Raw genomic sequence first — 20882 nt, forward strand, 5'->3', positions numbered from 1 at the left:
TGCCTATTGGCCTGCTGTGCACAGTTAAGCTGATGCCACCGGGGTGGCGGTGCCACCGGCTTGGGCCCGTCATCGCTGCTCGCAGCTTTAATTATTATTATTATTATTATTTTAACCCGACTATTTGGGCATTTTGGGGGGCCTTCCCATGCTCGAAAACTCTTGAAACTTTGCACACGCATCAGAATGCGCGGCCATCAGGGCCGGGCTGAGGCTGGGACCCGGGCGTGGCAGGGGGGCTCGACAGCGCCCCCTAAAGTGGGGTCTGAAAACGGGGTCTATAAATGAAACACACTTTCACGTACACATATGAAACTCGGTACACATATAGAGTTCATCGGGCCGAACAACTTTCGTGCTCTAAGTTATGTGTCAGCCCAACAGGAAGTGAGCTATTATGGGTTGTTCGGAAAACGCATGCTCTGGAATTTGCGATACTCCTCCTAGACGATTCACCCGATCAGCACCAAACTCGGTCAGCATGAAGTCAAGACACTGAGGATGCTAAATTGCAAGCAACTTTTTGATACCTCGAACGGTTTGGCCGTGGCGAAGAGACAAATTTATGGCGAGAAAAGGGAAACAGGAAGTGTGTTATAACTTTTGCATACATTAATTCATTTTGATGAAACTTCAGCTGTGTGTTCGTTGTAAGAGGCCGATCACATGGATATGACTTTTGTGAGTCAAAGTTATAGCGCCACCAACTGGCAGCAGGAAGTGTGTCACTTTTGTCCAAAGTGGGGGGGTTAGTTTTATCTACATTCACCAAACTCGGTATATATATTGTACATTTCGAGCCGGACAACTTTCTAATTTACAGTCATTAGCTCTGACCAACAGGAAGTCAGATAATTTGGTTGGAAGATAACAAGAAGTGGCAAAGCGAGCTCTGAGTTTTTACCTTCTCCTCAAAAGCGATTCATTCAATCTCCTCCAAACTCGGACAACATGAAGTAAATATACAGAAGATGCTAAAATGCGAACGGTTATTGGATATCTCAAACGGTGGTCCCGTAGCAAAAGCCTAAAAAACACAAAATAAGAACACAAGTGCCTGGTTCATAAATAAGGCTATACTCCCACCTGCTGGTTATTCTCTATATCACACTGTTTTTTTTTTTGTTTTTTTTTTCAACACTTATGCTCTCACTTAAATGACCAGTAGAGGGCAATATTGTATAAGTTTTCAAGCAAAAAAACCTTACCTCTGTGTGTGTGTGTGAATGGTTTTCTAGCCTGGTGGGGACTTAAACCTGAATGCACACAGACTCATGGGGACTTCCCAATGGGTACAAAAGCTTATAAATCAGACAGAATGAGTTCTTTTGAAAAGGTGAAAATGCAGAAAGTTGTGTGATGGGTAGGTTTAGGGGTAGGAGCAGTGTATGAGGACAGAATATATGGTTTGTACAGCATAAAAACCATTACATCTATGGTGAGTCCCCAGAAAAAGATAGTGAACCAGACATGAGTGTGTGTGTGTGTGTGTGTGTGTGTGTGAGGGGCAGGGGTGGGGGGTGAAGGGGGGTGTTGTGGATGGGGGGATGGGCTGAGCTGATTTGAGTTGCCTGCAGCATACTTCAGCATTACTACTGTGTGTGTGTGTGTGTGTGTGTGTGTGTGTGTGTGTGTGTGTGTGTGTGTGTGTGTGTGTGTGTGTGTGTGTGTGTGTGTTGTTCTAGCCTGGTGGGGACTTCAACCTGAATGCACACAGACTCATGGGGACACATGTCACTGTAGGGGCCTAAATTGAGGTCCCAATGGGTACAAAAGCTTATAAATCATACAGAATGAGTTCTTTTGAAAATGTAAAAATGCAGAAAGTTTTGTGAAATGGGTAGGTTTAGGGGTAGGGGCAGGAGGACAGAATATATGGTTTGTAAAGCATAAAAACCATTACGTCTATGAGTCCCCAGAAAGATAGTGAACCAGACATGAGTGTGTGTGTGTGTGTGTGTGTGTGTGTGTGTGTGTGTGTGTGTGTGTGTGTGTGTGTGTGTGCGTGCGTGTGCGCTAAAAAGATTACCTCTCAATGCTGTGCTTTGGCCTGCATTAAAGGATAAAACATATTATTCTGGGTTTGAATAAAAAAATAAATGTATAAAACCAGTTTATTTGTAGGGCATTGACAATATTGTTTTATATAATTAGTTAAATAATTGTGTTAATACAAATAATTATTAAACATATAAATATTTAAAAAAAATTACTAACAAAGGAAAAAACACATTTAATTGTCTTTTTCAACAAAAAGTAATTGGTGTGTGTAACTTAAAAATGAGAAGATTAATGTTTAAGGACAAAAATGATAACCAATGAGCTACCGGTATATAGAATAACCAGAAGTTGGAAGTGTAGCCTTATTTAGTAACCAGGTTGGATATGTCCTAGGGAACACTGTTTTGAAGATAAAACTATTGTTGTTATTGCAAAACAGTGTTTTCAGACAGTGAAATAAAAACAATGATCTCTCACTGTTTAGATTTTGTGTCTGTCATTCCCCCTCCCCCCTCCCTCTCCCTCTCTTAGGATCACTATGTGTGTGTGTGTGTGTGTGTGTGTGTGTGTGTGTGTGTGTGTGTGTGTGTGTGTGTGTGTGAGGGGTGGGGGGGGGGGTGGGGTGGGGGGGGGGTGAAGGGGGGTGTTGTGGATGGGGGGATGGGCTGAGCTGATTTGAGTTGCCTGCAGCATACTTCAGCATTACTACTGTGTGTGTGTGTGTGTGTGTGTGTGTGTGTGTGTGTGTGTGTGTGTGTGTGTGTGTGTGTGTGTTGTTCTAGCCTGGTGGGGACTTGAATTAACCTGAATGCACACAGACTCATGGGGACACATGTCACTGTAGGGGCCTAAATTGAGGTCCCAATGGGTACAAAAGCTTATAAATCATACAGAATGAGTTCTTTTGAAAATGTAAAAATGCAGAAAGTTTTGTGAAATGGGTAGGTTTAGGGGTAGGGGCAGGAGGACAGAATATATGGTTTGTACAGCATAAAAACCATTACGTATATGAGTCCCCAGAAAGATAGTGAACCAGACATGTGTGTGTGTGTGTGTGTGTGTGTGTGTGTGTGTGTGGAGGGGGTCTCTCTCACTCTGTGTGTGTGTGTCACCTTTTCTCTTGTGTTTTCATAATTTAACCCTTTCATATCATAGGCTATCACAAATATCTATCACTTTATTGTGAAAAATAAGTAAAAAACAAAAACATATATTATATCTTTAATTAAATACTGGTCTTCTGAAACTTACAAAATTTTGAGCTGCAAAAAATATATTTGCACATAATTGAAAGTGATGTCCCAATACTTTTAATTGTTTTCTATAACATGGGCTTTAAAGAAGGTCATGTGCTGTGTTTGCAAAGATCACGTATGACACCTCTTTAAACTAATTATTTATTGATAGAATTCAAATGGATAAAAAAAAAATTTTTCACATGATCTTATAAAAGTGGCTGTTTATAATAAACTTCCATAAATGTTATGCACGCATATTACTCTTACCTGACACTGATATTAAAATCATTGTTGCGGTCTCTGTGATTTGGCTTAATTTATTTTTAAGTGTAAGGATAATACAACTTCAGCATTTGGACAGTATTCTGCACTCATTTTGAAATTAACATTTGACATCATCTGACATAAAATTAAAGAATAAAATGTAATTGATCTCAGAGATGTGACTGTTGTGGTTCCTGGTCATAGCAGCACCAGTTGCTGCAGTTAATGAGGTGAATTCAAATGAATTTGACATAGTCCCTTTATTTATTTTTTCCCATATTAAATGCCTATTGGCCTGCTGTGCACAGTTAAGCTGATGCCACCGGGGTGGCGGTGCCCCCGGCTTGGGCCCGTCATCGCTGCTCGCAGCTTTAATTATGATTATTATTACTGCTAAAAATATTTTTAAAAATAAGAAATATTACAATTACAATAACATTTTCATAATTACAAATAAAAAAAGAGTATGTCAGAATAAATATAACTATAATACTAATTATTATTATTGTAATATTTTACAGAAAACTTATTTTACAAAAAAAAACAAAAAACTGCTGGGTTACCTATTAATATGCAGACAGCCTATGACTAAAACATTAGAAAGGTCTAAGCCTAAGGAGTTATTCTAAAGTCTGTCTTTAATATTAAATATGAACCTCTTGTGCATCCACTGTGGGGGAAAAAACATGGATTGTCCAACAAATTTCTAATTTTTTAAGTTTATTAATTTTTAAATGCATTCAGCATTATTTTCTTATTATTGATAATAATATCTTATTATTAAAGGGTCATGAAACCCCAAAACACTTTTTTTGAGATGTAAACAGATATGTATAGGCTGCACATCATTGAAAACACTAAGGGTACTCATTAATGGTATTCATATGTGAAAATAGTTATTTTGCATTTTTCAGAGCGAGTTCTGTCTTCCGGTTTGAAAAGCTTAGTTGGAGCAACGTCACAAATGCTGACGTCGGCACGGCCTTTTCGGCCCAAGTATGGGCTGGTGGGCACATGCTGACGTCGACCGCTCCGAGCGATTCTCTATATATATTCATGACAAAGCTCATTCAGTCCAATCCCTGCGCTGTAGTATGCATACAAGATAATTTAGTTAATATGCATGAGGCAGTCACTTCTGTCAGGCTCGTCTTACATCATTAATGTAGAGATATGGTGGGGAAGTTTTGGAAGCAGCGTGCGGAAAAAAGTAAAATTCACCTGAGGAATCGCACGCCGAACCTCCAAGCGTTGACTATCTATGTCAGGAGTGCAAAATAACCAATCTGTAGGCTAATGAACAAAAGCCACGTCCTCTCCGTTTTATTTGTCGTCACAGCCATGCACTAAACCGGATGTGTTCGGGCTCTTAGTGAAACAGTGTGCATATTTGGACAAATATAGATTTAGCTGCCGAGTGATAGACAGCGCGGATCGTCACGGCAACCCAGCGCGCGTCGCTCTGCTTCAGATGCGCGGTCGAGACTAGCCTCAAACCCCTTCGCTTTTACCCCGATCTAGAATTACACACCTCTATCACATCGCATGTTGGGTGGTTCACGTTCTCTTATCACGTCGGCGCATTGTTCATCTTGCCAAACAGCGTGCATATTTGGACAAATATAGTTTTATCACGTTTGCAAAATATTTCGTCATGCAGAATAACATTTATTTTCATTTCTCACTGAATTACGCTGGTTTGAACTATGAAGAGCTGAATGATTTGCGATCTCTGCTGCACGCCACTCATAGCTCTCTCATTCGCTGTACTCATCCCTCATTTAATCTCCCTGTGGTAAACAATGCCAACGTGAACCAAGAACATGTCTCAGAACCGCTGTAACTGCTGCTGTTGGTATCGCTAATCTTAATGCACCTACTGACACTCCCCTATTTATGCAAACCATTCCCTCTTTCCACACAATACCATCCCACCTTTTCACAGTCGACCACTCCCCTTTTCACAAGCTTTTTCAAATCGAAGGTGTGAAAAAACACCGCTGCAGCAGGGGGGTTTCATGACCCTTTAAAACCCAAAAGTTTTTAATTCATACTGAAAACCAGAGGGCGCCCTCGAGAGGAAAACGCCATATTTGCCTCAGAGAAGTAATTGACGTTAGTTTTCAGGAAATCCATGATGTGAAGCTAACGGGGTGTAAACAGAAGATAGAGACGCTTTGATTAAACATGACGACAATAAACACGACTGCAGCAAAATATGGAGTATTTGAGTTCTTCAAGCCGTCAAGGGTATTTTCATAATAATAAAGTATATTATAATGCAGTGCTGATTGACATAGAATACTATAAAATAAAGCCTCACTCTGATGAGAAGCCACATCAGCTCACAAACACTCGACTGACGATATAAAGTGAGGTAAAACGTTATTAAACGTTGTCTTTTGTTAAACAGGTTTATGAACGCTTCACTTGTTTGTGAAGATGTTTGACTCGTGTTGCTTTTTCTAACGCACGTTATAAGGGACTCAAACTCGCAGTCTTTCAGACGGAGCAGCTTTCATCACAGAGCTGCTCTTCGCTAACACATTTATTTATTTAATTAAAATCGCAGCCTTTGAGCTAGGGCTGGGCGATATGACGAAATATATCGTCTGGACGATAGAAAATGTCTATCGTTTTATATTAGGCTCTATCGCTTACGCCACGATAAGGCGTTTACAGCAGAATTTTACGTCAAGATGCACCTCACGCCACGGCATGCCCATGCACGCTGCAATACATAAACAAACATGGAGGAAGACGGTAGTAGATGCGGTTCAGACCAGGGTAATTCTCAGAGTAATTATGCAGGAGTGGTGGCATAAGCGCGCAAAACAAACTTCAGACACAGACGCTGCAACGGGCTTTTACGCGTGGCACACCATATAGCCATATTGAAATATTTTAATGGCAGGTGTAGGGATGGCGAAAACTAAACATTTTCTTGACCGACCACCGAGCCTCATTAGCCGGTTGAAACCGGTTAACCGATTAGTTTAAAATATGCTGCGCTATTTAAAAATAACAGCCGCGAGCCGCGCTCCCTCTCTCTCTGTGTCTCTCTCTCTCTCACACACACACACACACACACGCACACACGCGCACGCGCACACACACACACGCACGCACGCACACGCGCACACGCACACACACACACACACACGCCTCCCTTCCACTCACGTCACTTTTTTAAATCCACCACAGCGCGAAACACGAGTCCCGCAAACGCGCCGCCGAGGAGCTTGTTTGTAATCGGAGGACAATGGCTCCTTAGTTTCAAAATGGTTTGGGTACAAGGTGATCGCGTTGAAAATAAAGGCATTTGTCTAGCGTTATGAGCTCATTTGAAACATTGCCGCAGCTCATTTAAGAAAATGACAGCTCCGAAGAGATGCCGCTTTTGTTCGAGGTAGAGCTAACAATAAAGAAAGACGACCAACATCAACGATCATGTGTTACCACTGAAATGTAGATGTAAAATATTTCCAAATGTAAGTTCATCTTAAGCCCTGACTCTAACCTCGAGTGTTTTAGCCTATTTACTTTTTGCAAACCTTGTGAGCGCGCAAACCCAAACGCTGTGACCTCGCGCCAAATGTTTTTATTGGTTAAGTACAAACAGGCGAGTTATGAAAAAATGAGTGCAAGGGATATGTTCACTTCACACAAAAAGATTTTGGAATGAGATGGCTAACATCCCTAGGCAGGTGTTAACTTTACCAACTGTCTTGCTTGAATAAAAGGTTCTAAATAAAATAAAAATGTAGTCCATACTACCTTTATTTGTTTTTTTATATCATTTCAAACTGCATTTCCACATTGCAATTTTGTATAGACTATTCATAAACTGAATTAACAGAAAAATTGCTATATCGTTATGTATATCGTTATCGGGATATTAAATGAGCTATATCGGGATATGAAATTTTGGCCATATCGCCCAGCCCTACTTTGAGCTTTCACAATCGCACACAAGCCAAATTGCGATTGCGGTTCGATTAATCGTGCAGCCCTATTGTAAATGGACCTGTAAAACTGTATCTGGGCAAATTTTGCCCTTGAGCCACATATCCTCTATGTAGATATTAGAGAACAATTTAAAATGTTTCAAATCATTCTAGTGCACCTTTAAAAACACAGCAGAAAAAACATGCTTACAGCCTATATGGCTAATTTTGCACCTCCTTGACAACTGTGTGCAAAATTTTATTTTTATAACTTATTCATTTACATTATATGAAGCCTTAAAGTTCTGCATAATTAAGGGTTTGGTTAGTTTGAGTGACAAGTGGATTGCCATTTTGTCTGTTAATCATCACATCAGCTCCAGCCACATCCCGCCTCTTTGCTTATTATCAGTTTTCCGGGAGTGACTCTCTGCCAAGATGGCAACCGGTGACTTTACACTTGACGAAACCTATGGGTGACATTAATAACATTACAGCCATACATTTCAGTCTATAGGCATAATTAAAGCTCCAAGAAATCAGGTGTCATCAAGTTATGCCTTTGTTTTGAATAAGCAACCTCTAGTGGTGAAACATTACATATTGTGGCTTTAAATTTCCAATTAACAAAAAATATTACAGTTTCTAATATTAATAGAAAATTCACTTATTAATGCAAAACTACAATAATTTTATGATAAAAAATGTGTATATATATATATATATATATATATATATATATATATATATATATTTTTTTTTTTTTTTTTTTTTTTTTTTTTCTCAGCCCTACCAAATCAGCAGCCTGGAGCCCTGTATGGTTTACAATAACACTGTGCTGCACACATTATAAATATTTGTTAACTCTCTCTCTGACCTGAATATGAATAGAGAAATGTTTGACCAATAGAGTATCAGCTTAATTTCAAGAACATAGCCTAAACTTAAAAGCTCCATAGATAGCATCATTGTTTTATTATGAAGAAAAATCAAGGAATGTCACAAACCACTCAGCCCTTACATAAAAACGGAACAACTTTGCCAAACAAAACTTATTTCATCCTAAATTGTTTTCTCAACTTGTATTAAATATTCTATCCGTTAGTTTTTCCGTTATAGGCTAGTTTAGCAGTGATTTGAGAGTTACAAGGCGGAAAAATCAGGTAATATTTTTTTTATAAATGTTATAAAATGTTCCATTTTTTTTATTATCGTGAGAGCAGTAACAATAATAATAATTTTCATAATAATAAAAAAGATTTGGAAACCAGCAATAACATAGAATATGGTAATTTCATCAGAAATACAAGAAGAAGAAAAATACTTGAAGGCCCCTAACAGAGTTGACATGACAATGGGGAACCCTTGCAGTGATAATGGTTGAGAACCACTACCCAAGAGTCAACTAACTACAGTCAGTCCTTAAAAAGGACAGAAAAGACAATATGGTGCTTACCCACAATAACTGATCAACTTCAACAGACACTTTAGAAATTATGAAGTTCAGTCAGGGGAAACCTGTACAGAGTGTCGTTGGTGGGCGGGAAACACGCTAAAGAGATTCTGTACGGAAGACGAGCAACTTTCTTACAATTCCCCCGTTTAGTCTAATCAGACATCAAGACTAACAGTTTACCCAATGATTAGTTACACGACCCAAGAGCCTAAAATGCGAGATGTATTTTTACATGCAGCAAACGCTCTTGACACATCTGTGCATGTCTATCTTCAATGTAGGACACATGCAAGCATTCTCTCAGTAGTAAACCTGTTTCTCGTGACCCGCTATTACTAGAAGAAGCCTAGTCTAGTGCCACTCCAGCTCAAAACAACCGGCACTATTCTCTAATGACAGATAAAGCGCGGGAACGACTCACAAAGAAGGCAGCTGCCTGTCCGTACGTAAAGGTAAAACATGAGCGATCCGAACCACAGCGAAACATTTTCGACCGGAGCGAACGTACGGGGGTTATGGGGGGACCCTATCACTACATGCAATACACACTCGGGTAATAACTTACTGGACGAAACTCCGGCGGATCGAGTCGCAGGTTAACGGTTGATTTCAGGGCTGCTGACACTTGCTGTTGTTTGCGTGCCTCTTCAGACGAGGTTCACCTCTGTCCTCCCCGCACCTCTGGACGCCATTTCCCGCCTCCGTACCCACACAGTCAACTGCAGGTACCCGGATGAAGAGGAGCGAGCATGCGTCCTGCGGCGCGCGTCCCACACCCCCTTTCTGTTGTTCAGAGTATCAAAACAATATTGAGGCTTCGCAGTGCGACAGGTTTGTATTACGGTGTCTATTTAAAACACATACTATAGGTTCGATATTCACGCATAAAATGCAATTTTAAAAAAAGAAAGAAAAGAAGCAGAGCGGAGAGTAATTCCGTTACTGTCGGCATTTACCAGGTAGCTTGAAAGGCAAACTATCAAATATATCAGAAGGGGTTAAATACATTATTGTCTGAAGGAAACGTGTCTTGATTGTAGCTTTTAGTGTATGACAACACGCCAAAGGTAGCAGACTAAGCTACAAAGCTAGCATAAGCATCAGATTTACTTGTGCAATGCAAATCAACATGACGGTAAAAATAGAACGAACGCGCTGGGTATGAGATGAGAAGGAAAGGCACGTTCAGGTCGTCATGGCAATGCGAGGCAGACTGCATGTGTATTCTTGAATGAAGAGATATTCAGATCTAATTACATGATATGAGGGCATTCCCTATAGTTATATACAAATATGTGTCTTAGGAAAAACGTAAATGTGGTCAATATACTATACAAATGACCACTAAACTGATACAATCTAATCATATATATATAAAAATAAAATAAAAAAATCACAAAATTTGTTCTTGATCGGAAAACTGAATGAAAACACAGTTAAACTCTACAGGAAAAAAAAAAGTTTATTGTTACAGTAATGTAGTCATTTGTTTGTAAAGCAGCCTGGGACAAATTAATGAAGATTTATGGGTGCTCATCTTGATGCTACTACTTTATACTTCAGTCACAGTGATAGAATTTTTACTTTTTCCAAAACCGGACCAGTTAATTTGAAATATTAAGAATTTTGTTAATCGTTATCCTTGGATTGCACTGCCCAGCTGTGTAAGAGAGCCCAAACACCCATGTGACAGATCTAGAAAACAATCACAAGCTACAAGAGTACATTCAGTATGCCAACCCTACCAAATTTGCTCGATTATAAAACAAACACAAACAGTTAGGTATATGATCATTATTTCCATTTGAGAGTTTAGCAATTATACAGCATCCCTCGTCACACAGACTCCTCCTTATATGTACTGTACATCTACCAGTAAGAAAGGAAGCAGGCCGACAGCTGTGGTGAGTTTAGTCTGTGGCACTGAGTATTGCTTTTTTAAAATCAATTTTCTTGATCTACAGGCTGATTTACAAAGGCTGCCTTTTGCATGCAACAATGTCCTTACAAAACTCAGTGTGCACTTTTGAGTGCTCCTACCGAATCAGAAACGGAGTAGTTTAAAAAAAAAAAAAAAAAAAAAAAAAAAAATTGTCTGGCCAATCGGTGTCATTCTGTACCAGAGAGAGGTTAAACGTTGAACAGCAACTTAATTGCATCGTCCCATAGTTTACACTTCAGCAACATTTGTCCAAAAAGATAAAGGGAGATTATGCTTTTCAAAGAAAAAAGCAACTGGTGCTCTAGAGGTCCTTTTCACCAGTAGTATCAATGCTCCACTTTGTGATTCAAACTGAGAAAAATTACTTCCGTATCATCTATTCACAGTAGCGCCTCCAGTGCCTGGAGAAGGTATTTTATTATCTCTCCTCACCTCCCAACCCAAGAAAAAAAAAAAAGAAAAGAAAAGAAAAAGAAAAATTGTACAATATAATTCCAAAACACAATTCTGTTAGACCTATGCTACAGATGTGGGGCCAAAAAAATGAAATCAATACTCAAATCAGGTCATGTGCAAGCAAACATTTGCAAAAGATCATGAAATCACTGTTGCATTTATGTTGAATAAAATTAATCCGCAGTCATTGATTTCACAGTCTGAAACTCATTCCTCTCTGAAGACACTGAAACAGTTTGAATAGTCTGAACGTCTCCAATCGAGCATGACACCAGCTGATATCCAAAGTCCTTTTTCCTCTCTTGGCTACTTCATTGTCAGAAACATCCAAAGTTCAATGTTATGGGATTTTTGAGCGTTGGAACTACAGCACATCAATGGCTGGATGTCGCTTTCCGTAATCCACAGCCCTTTCACCTGGAGCCTCCCGGTCTTCGTCATCTGAAAAATACAACAACAGGGATGATTACAATCTAACTAGCTTTAATTTCATTGCTAAAGAAAATATACCCCAACTTTCAAAGACACCTTCAAACTAATAGTGAACGCTACTAAAGCCACATACACACTGCAAAGTGTTGGGGGAGTGACAACCACATTTAAATGTCAATCTCATGAACTATTCTGTGTTCATACAGAATACAGGAGTTATTCTGACAGACGAGGCAGTATTGGTTCCATGCATATTTTATATAAATGTGGTTGTCTATTTTCCTATCCATAGTACTATTAATTTTGTATTTGTTCCCTAGTAATTTTATCTTTGAATTCATATATTAACCTCAATTTTTTATTCAAGAATTTACTCATTATATGCATGTTGTACTCACATGTTCATACATGTTAAAAGATTGAATAGTGAGGAAAATAAGCATTTAAACACCCTGCTATTTTGCAAGTTCTCCCACTTGGAAATCATGGAGGGGTCTGAAATTGTTATCGTAGGTGCATGTCCACTGTGAGAAACATAATCTTTAAAAAAAAAAAAAAAAAAAAAAAAAAAAAAACAGAAATAAGGTATGATTTTTTTTTTTAACTATTTATTTGCATGATACAGCTGCAAAGTATTTGAACACCTGTCTATCAGCTAGAATTCTGACCCTCAGAGACCTGTTAGTCTGCCTTTAAAATGTCCACCTCCACTCCATTTATTATCCTAAATTAGACGTACCTGTTTTAGGTGGTTAGCTGCATAAATGTGTCCACCCCATATAATCAATAAGAATCCAACTACTAACATGGCCAAGACCAAAGAGCTGTCCAAAAACACTAGAGACAAAATTGTACACCTCCACAAGCCTGGAAAGGGCTACAGGGAAATTACCAAGCCGCTTAGTAAAAAATGGTCCACTGTTTGGGCAATCATTAGAAAATGGAAGAAACTAAACATGACTGTCATTCTCCCTCAGACTGGGGCTCCATGCAAGATCTCACCTGGTGGGGTCTCAATGATCCTAAGAAACGTGAGAAATCAGCCCAGAACTACACTGGAGGAGCTGGTCAATGACCTGAAAAGAGCTGGGACCACTGTTTCCAGGGTTACTGTTGGAAATAGACTAAGACGTCATGGTTTGAAATCCTGCATGGCACGGAAGGTTCCCCTTCTTAAACCAGCACGTCTAGGCCCGTCTTAAGTTTGTCAATGACCATTTGGATGATCCAGAGGAGTCATGGGAAAAAGTGATGTGGTCAGATGAGACCAAAATAGAACTTTTTGGTCATAATTCCACTAAACGTGTTTGGAGGAAGAAGAATGATGAGTATCATCCCAAGAACACCATCCCTGCTGTGAAGCATGGGAATGGTAGCATCATGCTTTGGGGGTGTTTTTCTGCACATGGGACAGGGCGACTACACTGTATTAAGGAGAGGATGACCGGAGCCATGTATTGCGAGATTTTGGGGAACAACCTCCTTCCCTCAGTTAGAGCCTTGAAGATGGGTCGAGGCTGGGTCTTCCAACATGACAATGACCCAAAGCACACAGCCAGGATAACCAAGGAGTGGCTCTTTAAGAAGCATATAAAGGTTTTGGCATGGTCTAGCCAATCTCCAGACCTAAACAAATAGAGAATCTTTGGAGAAAGCTCAAACTCCATGCTTCTCTGTGCAGTGTGTGAAAACCTGGTGGAAAAACTAGAGAAAACGTTTGACCTCTGTAATTGCAAACAAAGGCTACTGTACCAAATATTAACATTGATTTTATCAGGTGTTCAAATACTTATTTGCAACTGTATCATACAAATAAATAGTTAAAAAAGCATACATTGTGATTTCTGGATTTTTTTAAATTTAGATTATGTCTCTCACACTGGACATGCACCTACGATGACAATTTCAGACCCCTCCATGATTTCTCCCATGAAGTGGGAGAACTCGCAAAATAGCAGGGTGCTCCAATACTTATTTTCCTCACGGTGTATATATATATATATATATATATATTCACTCACCATTTTTGTAGGGACTCTCCACATACGTAATGGTTTTTATACTGTACAAGCTATATATTCTCTACCCTTACACTAAACCATCACACACTTTAGGCATTTTTACATTTTCAATTTTTTAAAATTCTATATGATTTATAAGATTGTTTCCAGTGATAAGTCCCCATTAGTCTGTGCATTTAGGTTGAAGTCTCCACCGGTATAGAAAAACATGAGCACACAAGCAAACAAAACACATGTATACACACGCTAACTACACACAAACAGTTGCATGGCCAGTTTCTTCTCTGAGATCTGTGTTGACCTGAAATGTAGACTTTTCGTCAGTATTTGAATTCTTTCAGTTATCACAAATATACAGGCTATTATGAAATATCACGCAGCCCTAATATCAATAAATGACAGACAGATTTAATTCTTGCACTTACATGCAGTTGTCAATCCCTAGACTTTGCATTGTGAACATGGCCTAAAAGATGTAGGGTTTACAATTATGTGTTATAAAAGTGTTAAGTGGTACAGGGAGCTGATAAAAAAATGGGCAAGATGACTTAATGATGATTTTAAAGTAGCCAATTTAAAACCCCAAACCATAGTGAAAAGTATTCAACAGCATTATGGCTTTCACATGCACTGACAACACAATAACTCTACACACTATCACACTGATTAGTAAAGACAATGACTGGAAGAGCCGAATGAGGCATGCTGGGAGAGAAGGTTCAGTCTCATAAAGGTTAAGGATCTCACACTCTCTCATCCACACATGCTCTCAGCACACTGAGGTGAGGGCTTCCCCTGTGAATGACTCCTTCCACAAGCCTTTCAAGCATTAAGCCAAAAGAACTGACTGTACTTCAGTATGCTGTGAGCTCATGATGACTGAACCAGCAGCTTAATATAACAGAACAGCAACAGCGCAAGGGAGGGGGAGAGGAGATGGAATAGCAAAGCAGTCACAATCCCCGGCTCACCTTGGACGTCTTCCTCCCCACCATCACCATCCTCTTCCTCATTGTAGGCCAGCTCGGCCTGCTTGTCCGCCTCATACTCACCTACGTTGCCATCATCCCCATTATAGTCCGCTAGCTTATTGCCATGTTGCGGATCTACAGGGGACTCATTTTCATCAAAGAAACGGCCTGCAGAGGCAGAGATGGGCCCCATCGGGAAAGAGAAAGAAAGAAAGAAAAAGGAACAAGCAAAATTTGAACGAGGTAAAAGACAACGAAACAAGGGCATTATAGGAAAAGGGGGAAAAAGTAAAGAAAAGGCAAACAGATCAGAAGCATATTTACAACAATAAAAAGCAAAGAGAGGACAATAAGACTACACTGAAAGTAATGAGGTTAAAATAAAAAGGTATATGCCATAATTTAGCCCCAAAGGAAATCTAATTTTAGAGGACAAGTGAGGAATGGAGCTGGTGGTAGAGGACTTTACTAAAAGAAAAGAAGGCTGGATGGGATGGGGTACAAACAAGGTGGTGTGGAGGAGTTTAGCAGAAGGAGCAATGTCAGGCAGCGCAGTAACCAGCAGAGAACCCAATCAACCATCTTCTCTGTCCATTTACAGACACAAAGATTACTGCTCGACTTTAAGCCCAGACATTTGACAAATGGCCTAAATGCATAGTGTACAGCTTTACAATCTGTATTACACAGACACACACACACACGTTTGTTTTTGTGACATATGGGGACATTCCATAGGCGTAATGGTTTTTATACCGCACAAACTGTATTTTCTGTCCCCTTACACTGCCCCTGCCCCTAAATCTACCCATCGCAGGAAACATTCTGCCTTTTTACTTTCTGAAAAAAAAAATCATCCTGTATGATTTATAAGCATTTTGAAAAGTGGGGACATGGCCAATGTCCTCATATTTCACCCTCTCCTTGTAATACCTATGTCATACCCATGTCATTATATGCCTTATATGTCACAAAAACATGCCCACACACACACACACACACACACACACACACACACACACACACACACACACACACACGGTTACCACAAAGGGATTGATTTAAGGCTGTGAACTGGCTTGGATGGTGCCAGCTTCTGCTATATCAAACCCTGGAGAGTCTTAAAGAAATAGTTACCTATCTCACCCTTGTTATTTTTAAACCACATTCATTTATCTTACGTGGAACACAAAAGCACAATACAATCCACTTCTGTGGTTGGAAATTAAACAACAGCTTGAACATTCTGATAAATATCTCAATTTGTGTATCAGGCAGCAAAGCTTAATCAGAACTTTAATGACACTTTATGTATGATCTATTCTTTTTTTCAGATGGGAGAGCCTAAAGACATGAAGGTAAACCCATAGAAACTTGGAAACCAACAAATGATAACATAAATGAAAGTGCAGACTGAGGTTCAGAAGATCTGGGAATATCAGTATCTGATTGTCAAGTCTGAAGTCAGGGTCCTACTACTACTACTACAAAAAAAAAAAAAAACTACCTTTATCTACATACCGAAATTGACATACCTCTATCTCAATAGATTTTTTTTTTCTGAATTGTTAAATAATTATGTCCACGACCTAGAAATCTAGATGCACCCTAGCGGTAGCAAATCTAATCTGCCCGTGAGTGTCGTGTAGCAACTCTCAATACCCTTCTGCGCTGTAATCGCCAAACTCTTGCCGGGCCAATCACATTGTGTATAGAGTCGGTGGGCGGGGCCATAATGACGACGGCTGAGTTGCGTTTGCGTGCTTCTAGTAAACACAGAAACTGGCGAACGGCGGTCTTTCGAATCAGCTTTGACCGCGACTCTGGAAGACTTGGAGTTAAGCTTTTCTCTGAGAAAAGAACAAAGAACGGCACTGAAGTCATTCTTAAAAAGGAAAGATGTGTTCAGAGTTTTGTCGACCGGATACGGTGAATGTTTAATCTATCAACAAGCTCTGTTTCACCTTCGTTGCTCTGGTTGGTGGTAGCGCTATCCTAGTTTGAAAGACAACCGTTTATCCCGCCCCTCGGATTGAGCCCTGTCAATGGTGAGTTTCCAGACCAAACATCTTGATGTGGGTCTGGCTTGTCAGGCTAGTCCAGGACACCATGGGCCCCCCTTTTTTTATACAAATAATTTCGCTTAAATATGTGCTGTAAATGAATAGAGCACATAAAAAGCTGTTGAGGCTTAGTATTCTCACTTGAAACAGAGTGGAGACTTGTAGCCAAAAAACAAACAAACAGTATTTGATACATCATGATGTAACAAGAGGATAGCTGAATCTTTGTCTTGTCACATTCAAAAACGCCCCCATTCCAGTTCCCACCCTTGTAAAGTTTAATACTCACTCTGGCGGTGACGCGGGGGGTCAGCGGGCACAGGATCTCTGGCATTGTGTGGATCAATGGGTTTGGGAAGAACCTGAGCTGGATTAGGAGGAGGAGGAGGAAGTCCAACTCCCTCTGCCTTCAAACCTTCAGCTAACAAAAAGGAAAGAAAAAGCCCTTGATATTAAAGAAGTACATTTCTGCAAGTGAAGAGATTATGTTATGACAGCATGCCTCTAATCTCCATTTATCTCCATGTGAAAAACAGTAAAAGTAAAACAATCTTCAATTAATGAGAACAATTACGTAGGTTTGTGTAAAAAAAAAAAAAAAGAAAGAATAAAAAAGAAAGAAATCAGTACAGCTTCTCCCAGGGAAAAAAAAAGGTCCAGAAGAAACACACAAAAGCATGGCTTCCCCAGAACGGAAAAAAAACACACACAAATAAAACAATAAAACTACAAATTAGCATTGCCTGAAGGAAATAACTGTGTAAAAATAGTGTTTTAATAAATTTAGTAATTTCATCCAGACACTGAGAAATATGGACTAAAAATGTGCACCTATAATATAAAAAAGAAAGAAAAGTAGTATTATTATAAAGGAAAAGGTATTCTACTTAAAGAAAAAGATGAAAAAGATAACAGGTTTTTTCTTTGGTTCCCTGTAATGTAAACCTTACTGCCTGCATAGTAACTGTGTGTGGGTGTATGTTTGGGTCCAGCATCACATTTGTAACAAACCAACAATTGAAAAGTCTTATAAGCACTGAAAAAACATGACCTCTCACCTCCCAGCTGTCTGCGCTGCTCCCCAAACTCATCTGCCTTTATGCCTGCCTTATTATCCTCATCAAACAGCATGGGTTTGTCGACCACTGGTTTTGGAACCTGCTGTTGCACAGGGATGTCATGGTTCCCCAAACGCAGGTTTTCATCATGGGGCATGTCTGGTCGGTCCAGCGGTTGCCCATGGGCCAAATCATCCCCTGGTCTGGCACCAGCTCCAGGTCCAAACCCTGCCCTCTCCTCCTTCAGCAGTGCCGCAGCCTCCGCAGGCTCCATGTGTTTCTGTGGCGTGATTGCTGGCTTCTTTAAGGCTGGAGAAACATTAAAATGTACCTCTGAATATTAGATTATATTAATCATGCTGCAGAGTTTATTCTCTTGGTTACTCATCAGCATTGAACTAAAACAACTTCAGCAGATCAATGAAATCTCCAAGAAATGTACTTGTCATACTCACCAAACTGTGCGTCTTCCATCTTGCCCACTTCACTGTCCTCAATGCCAGGCATGCCAGCATCGCTACCAGGTTTAACCATGTCATCTTGAGTAAATGTAATAGAAAAAGATTCGTTTCCAACCAAAAATGTAATGTATGCATCTGCTCATTGTTTTTTTTCTCTCTTCTGCTACCTTTAGGAACTGGGCCATCATTTCGCCGTGCAGCCACTGTGTGGCGCTCTGCAGTGTCCTCCTCTTTTCTTTTGTTGGACTGATCAAGATCCACCTCCACCTGCCCACCCCCTGCATCCATTTTACGATTCTCTAATAAACTCTGAAATTAAAGTGTTTTTTTTAATGCAAAATAAAGTTTGTGATTTAAGGCAAGCTAGAGTTTACGCTGACTGTATTCAAATCCTTCACAGCATACCTGTCTGTGTTTTGCTGCCTCTTCTTCCACTCTTTTCACGCTCTCCTCATATTCTGCCTTCAGCTGCGTTATTTGTCTGCCACACTGCAAGCTGCACACAATCAATCTGTCAAACATCTTCTTAACCATTACCAAATGTAGGAATAGAAGTGCGCAGAAAGCAAGATCTGTTCTTTTATGTCTTAGAATGTCCACTAGTGCTTGTATTTACCTCTCATATTCCAGCTTCTTCTCCAGATTGGTGCTGTTTTTCCGCACTTCCCTCAGCTGGTCTTCCTGTCGGATGACCTCCTGCCTCAACTCCTTAACTTGTTCTGTAAATATACACACAAACATTTAGACAAACATGACCCATTAGATTAGCAGTCAAACATATGAGCCAATGTTTGACTTTCATTGAAAGTTTTACACATTTTGCACTTGTGGATCATAACCGGGTTATAACCGAAACAGGAGCAAGAGACAAAAATTGAGAGTAGGCAATTTATTGAAAACTGCATTTAAACTGAAACAGACTGTTCATCAGCTGATCAAAAGTTTAAGACCATAGCCACAAAAAGGTCAAATCTGCACAAAAATATGGCTTTCATGGCATTGTCCTTCAAGCTGTCATGTTGTCAAGATCTCCTGATGGTAAAGGCAAAAAGGCTTTCTCTCTTTGAATGTGGTAGGATTGTTGAGCTGCACAAGCAAGGCCTTTTGCAACGCGCCATCGCTGCTGAGGTTGGACCATAGACCGTAAAAAAATATGGACGACTCGACATCATCTGTTTCCGCTTGCCATATTTGAAGCTTTCAGGCGGGGGTGCACGGCGCTGACATCTTGGGACCGAGTCTGCGCAGTAGCGATTTCGGGACCGGAGTTGCGCAGTAGAGCGCAGGAAGTAGAGCAGGAAGTACAGCTGCGATATCAAAAGCCCGCCCACACTCTCGCAGATGCAGAACAATTAATTATGTTGGTGTGAAATAAACAGTTATGGAAATGTAGAAATTAAAGCTAAAGCTCTAATCTGCTCCCAAAAATTTCGGAAAAAGTCCGTTAGTGCCTCAGTGACAACTTCACTCAGAGAAACCGTCAGTCTCAGCTGTCAATCATGACGTCACACCCCCCATTTTTATAGCATCAAATAACTAACTCAAACTAAACTTATTTTTAAAGCTACACTGTGTAACTTTTTTAGTTTATTCATGGCTAAAATCACTTAGTTCTTTCAAAAATATATGTGCTCATTAATGTATATTTACTTCTTTCAAGTAATAATGCATTCTCGTAATTTTATAATATACCATTGAAAATACATAAGTGTTGAGGGTTCGGATGGCAGTCGCCATGTTGCTCCTCCATCTTGAAAGTACATTTGCCAAAGAGGGACATACCCGTAAATTCAAGCTTCGCTTTTCACGTTTTAACACTCGATGGCACTGTGTCGAATGTGAAGAGGAGGATTGCTTGAGGCTGCTATATGATGACGGAGGATCACTCTTAAGCCCCTTTCACACTGCACGTCGGACCCGCAATATTCCCGGAACATTGCCGGGTCGCCTTCTGTGTGAAAGCAACCACGTCCTGGAATTGATTACCGAATTCGACCCAGGTCAGGGACCTAGTAACATTGCGGAATATGTATCAGTCTCGCCAAGAAAGCGGAAAAGAGAATTAAGACGGCAACGCAACGGGCAAATCAACAAGACAAAAGTAAATATTGGAGTGGCCTTTCCAAGATGGAAAGAGCTCATGAGGAGCAACAATTTTAAAAAGAACGCCGACGTTGCCTGCTTTCTTCTCGACAGGTAATATTAATTCAGCCTATTTGTGTATATTGGAAGTTTTATTGTTGCTTGGCTAATTATATCATGGTGTGCTGTGCATAACACTAGAACGACGTCTAGGATAGTTTTCCTCGCGTCAATGATGAAAAAGTATTGTTTACCTTCTAACATAAATCCGTGTTCTATGATGGATAACATGAGATTAATATTTTAATTGCATTATAATTTGTTTGCCTTACGCTAGTGATGTCGTACAATATACAGAATAATGATAGCACTGATAAAAGTTACTTTACTAAGATTAGCTTGCATTCGTCTGGGAACCTGATAGCTGATGTTAGCAATGAACTGGTTAAAAATAACGAAAACGTAAAACTATTATTCATTTTACATAGAT

General features: G+C 39.9%; 2 protein-coding genes across 4 annotated transcripts in view; both read right to left on the bottom strand.

Annotated features, from left to right (window-relative positions):
* Positions 1 to 9645, bottom strand: part of ctdspl2b (CTD (carboxy-terminal domain, RNA polymerase II, polypeptide A) small phosphatase like 2b) — a 76990-nt gene extending 67345 nt beyond the window's left edge. The window contains exon 1 of the mRNA XM_067441438.1: positions 9472 to 9645. The gene's annotated coding sequence lies outside the window, so the exon portion shown is untranslated. The remainder of the gene's footprint in view (positions 1 to 9471) is intronic.
* A 1326-nt stretch (positions 9646 to 10971) lies between these two features.
* golm2 (golgi membrane protein 2) overlaps positions 10972 to 20882 on the bottom strand; it is a 43772-nt gene continuing 33861 nt past the window's right edge. For 2 of the 3 annotated variants that reach the window (XM_067441462.1, XM_067441451.1), the window contains 8 exons: positions 18927 to 19029; positions 18716 to 18806; positions 18478 to 18619; positions 18305 to 18388; positions 17850 to 18158; positions 17081 to 17212; positions 14729 to 14896; positions 10972 to 11745 (listed from right to left, as the gene is read on the bottom strand). In XM_067441462.1, the coding sequence (XP_067297563.1) occupies positions 11669 to 11745; positions 14729 to 14896; positions 17081 to 17212; positions 17850 to 18158; positions 18305 to 18388; positions 18478 to 18619; positions 18716 to 18806; positions 18927 to 19029 (1106 nt within the window). In that variant the 3' untranslated portion in view covers positions 10972 to 11668. The remainder of the gene's footprint in view (positions 11746 to 14728; positions 14897 to 17080; positions 17213 to 17849; positions 18159 to 18304; positions 18389 to 18477; positions 18620 to 18715; positions 18807 to 18926; positions 19030 to 20882) is intronic. The other variant, XM_067441471.1, reaches the window with a different exon arrangement.

Source organism: Pseudorasbora parva, chromosome 1, assembly GCF_024679245.1.
Source record: "Pseudorasbora parva isolate DD20220531a chromosome 1, ASM2467924v1, whole genome shotgun sequence".
Taxonomy (NCBI): Eukaryota; Metazoa; Chordata; class Actinopteri; order Cypriniformes; family Gobionidae; genus Pseudorasbora; species Pseudorasbora parva.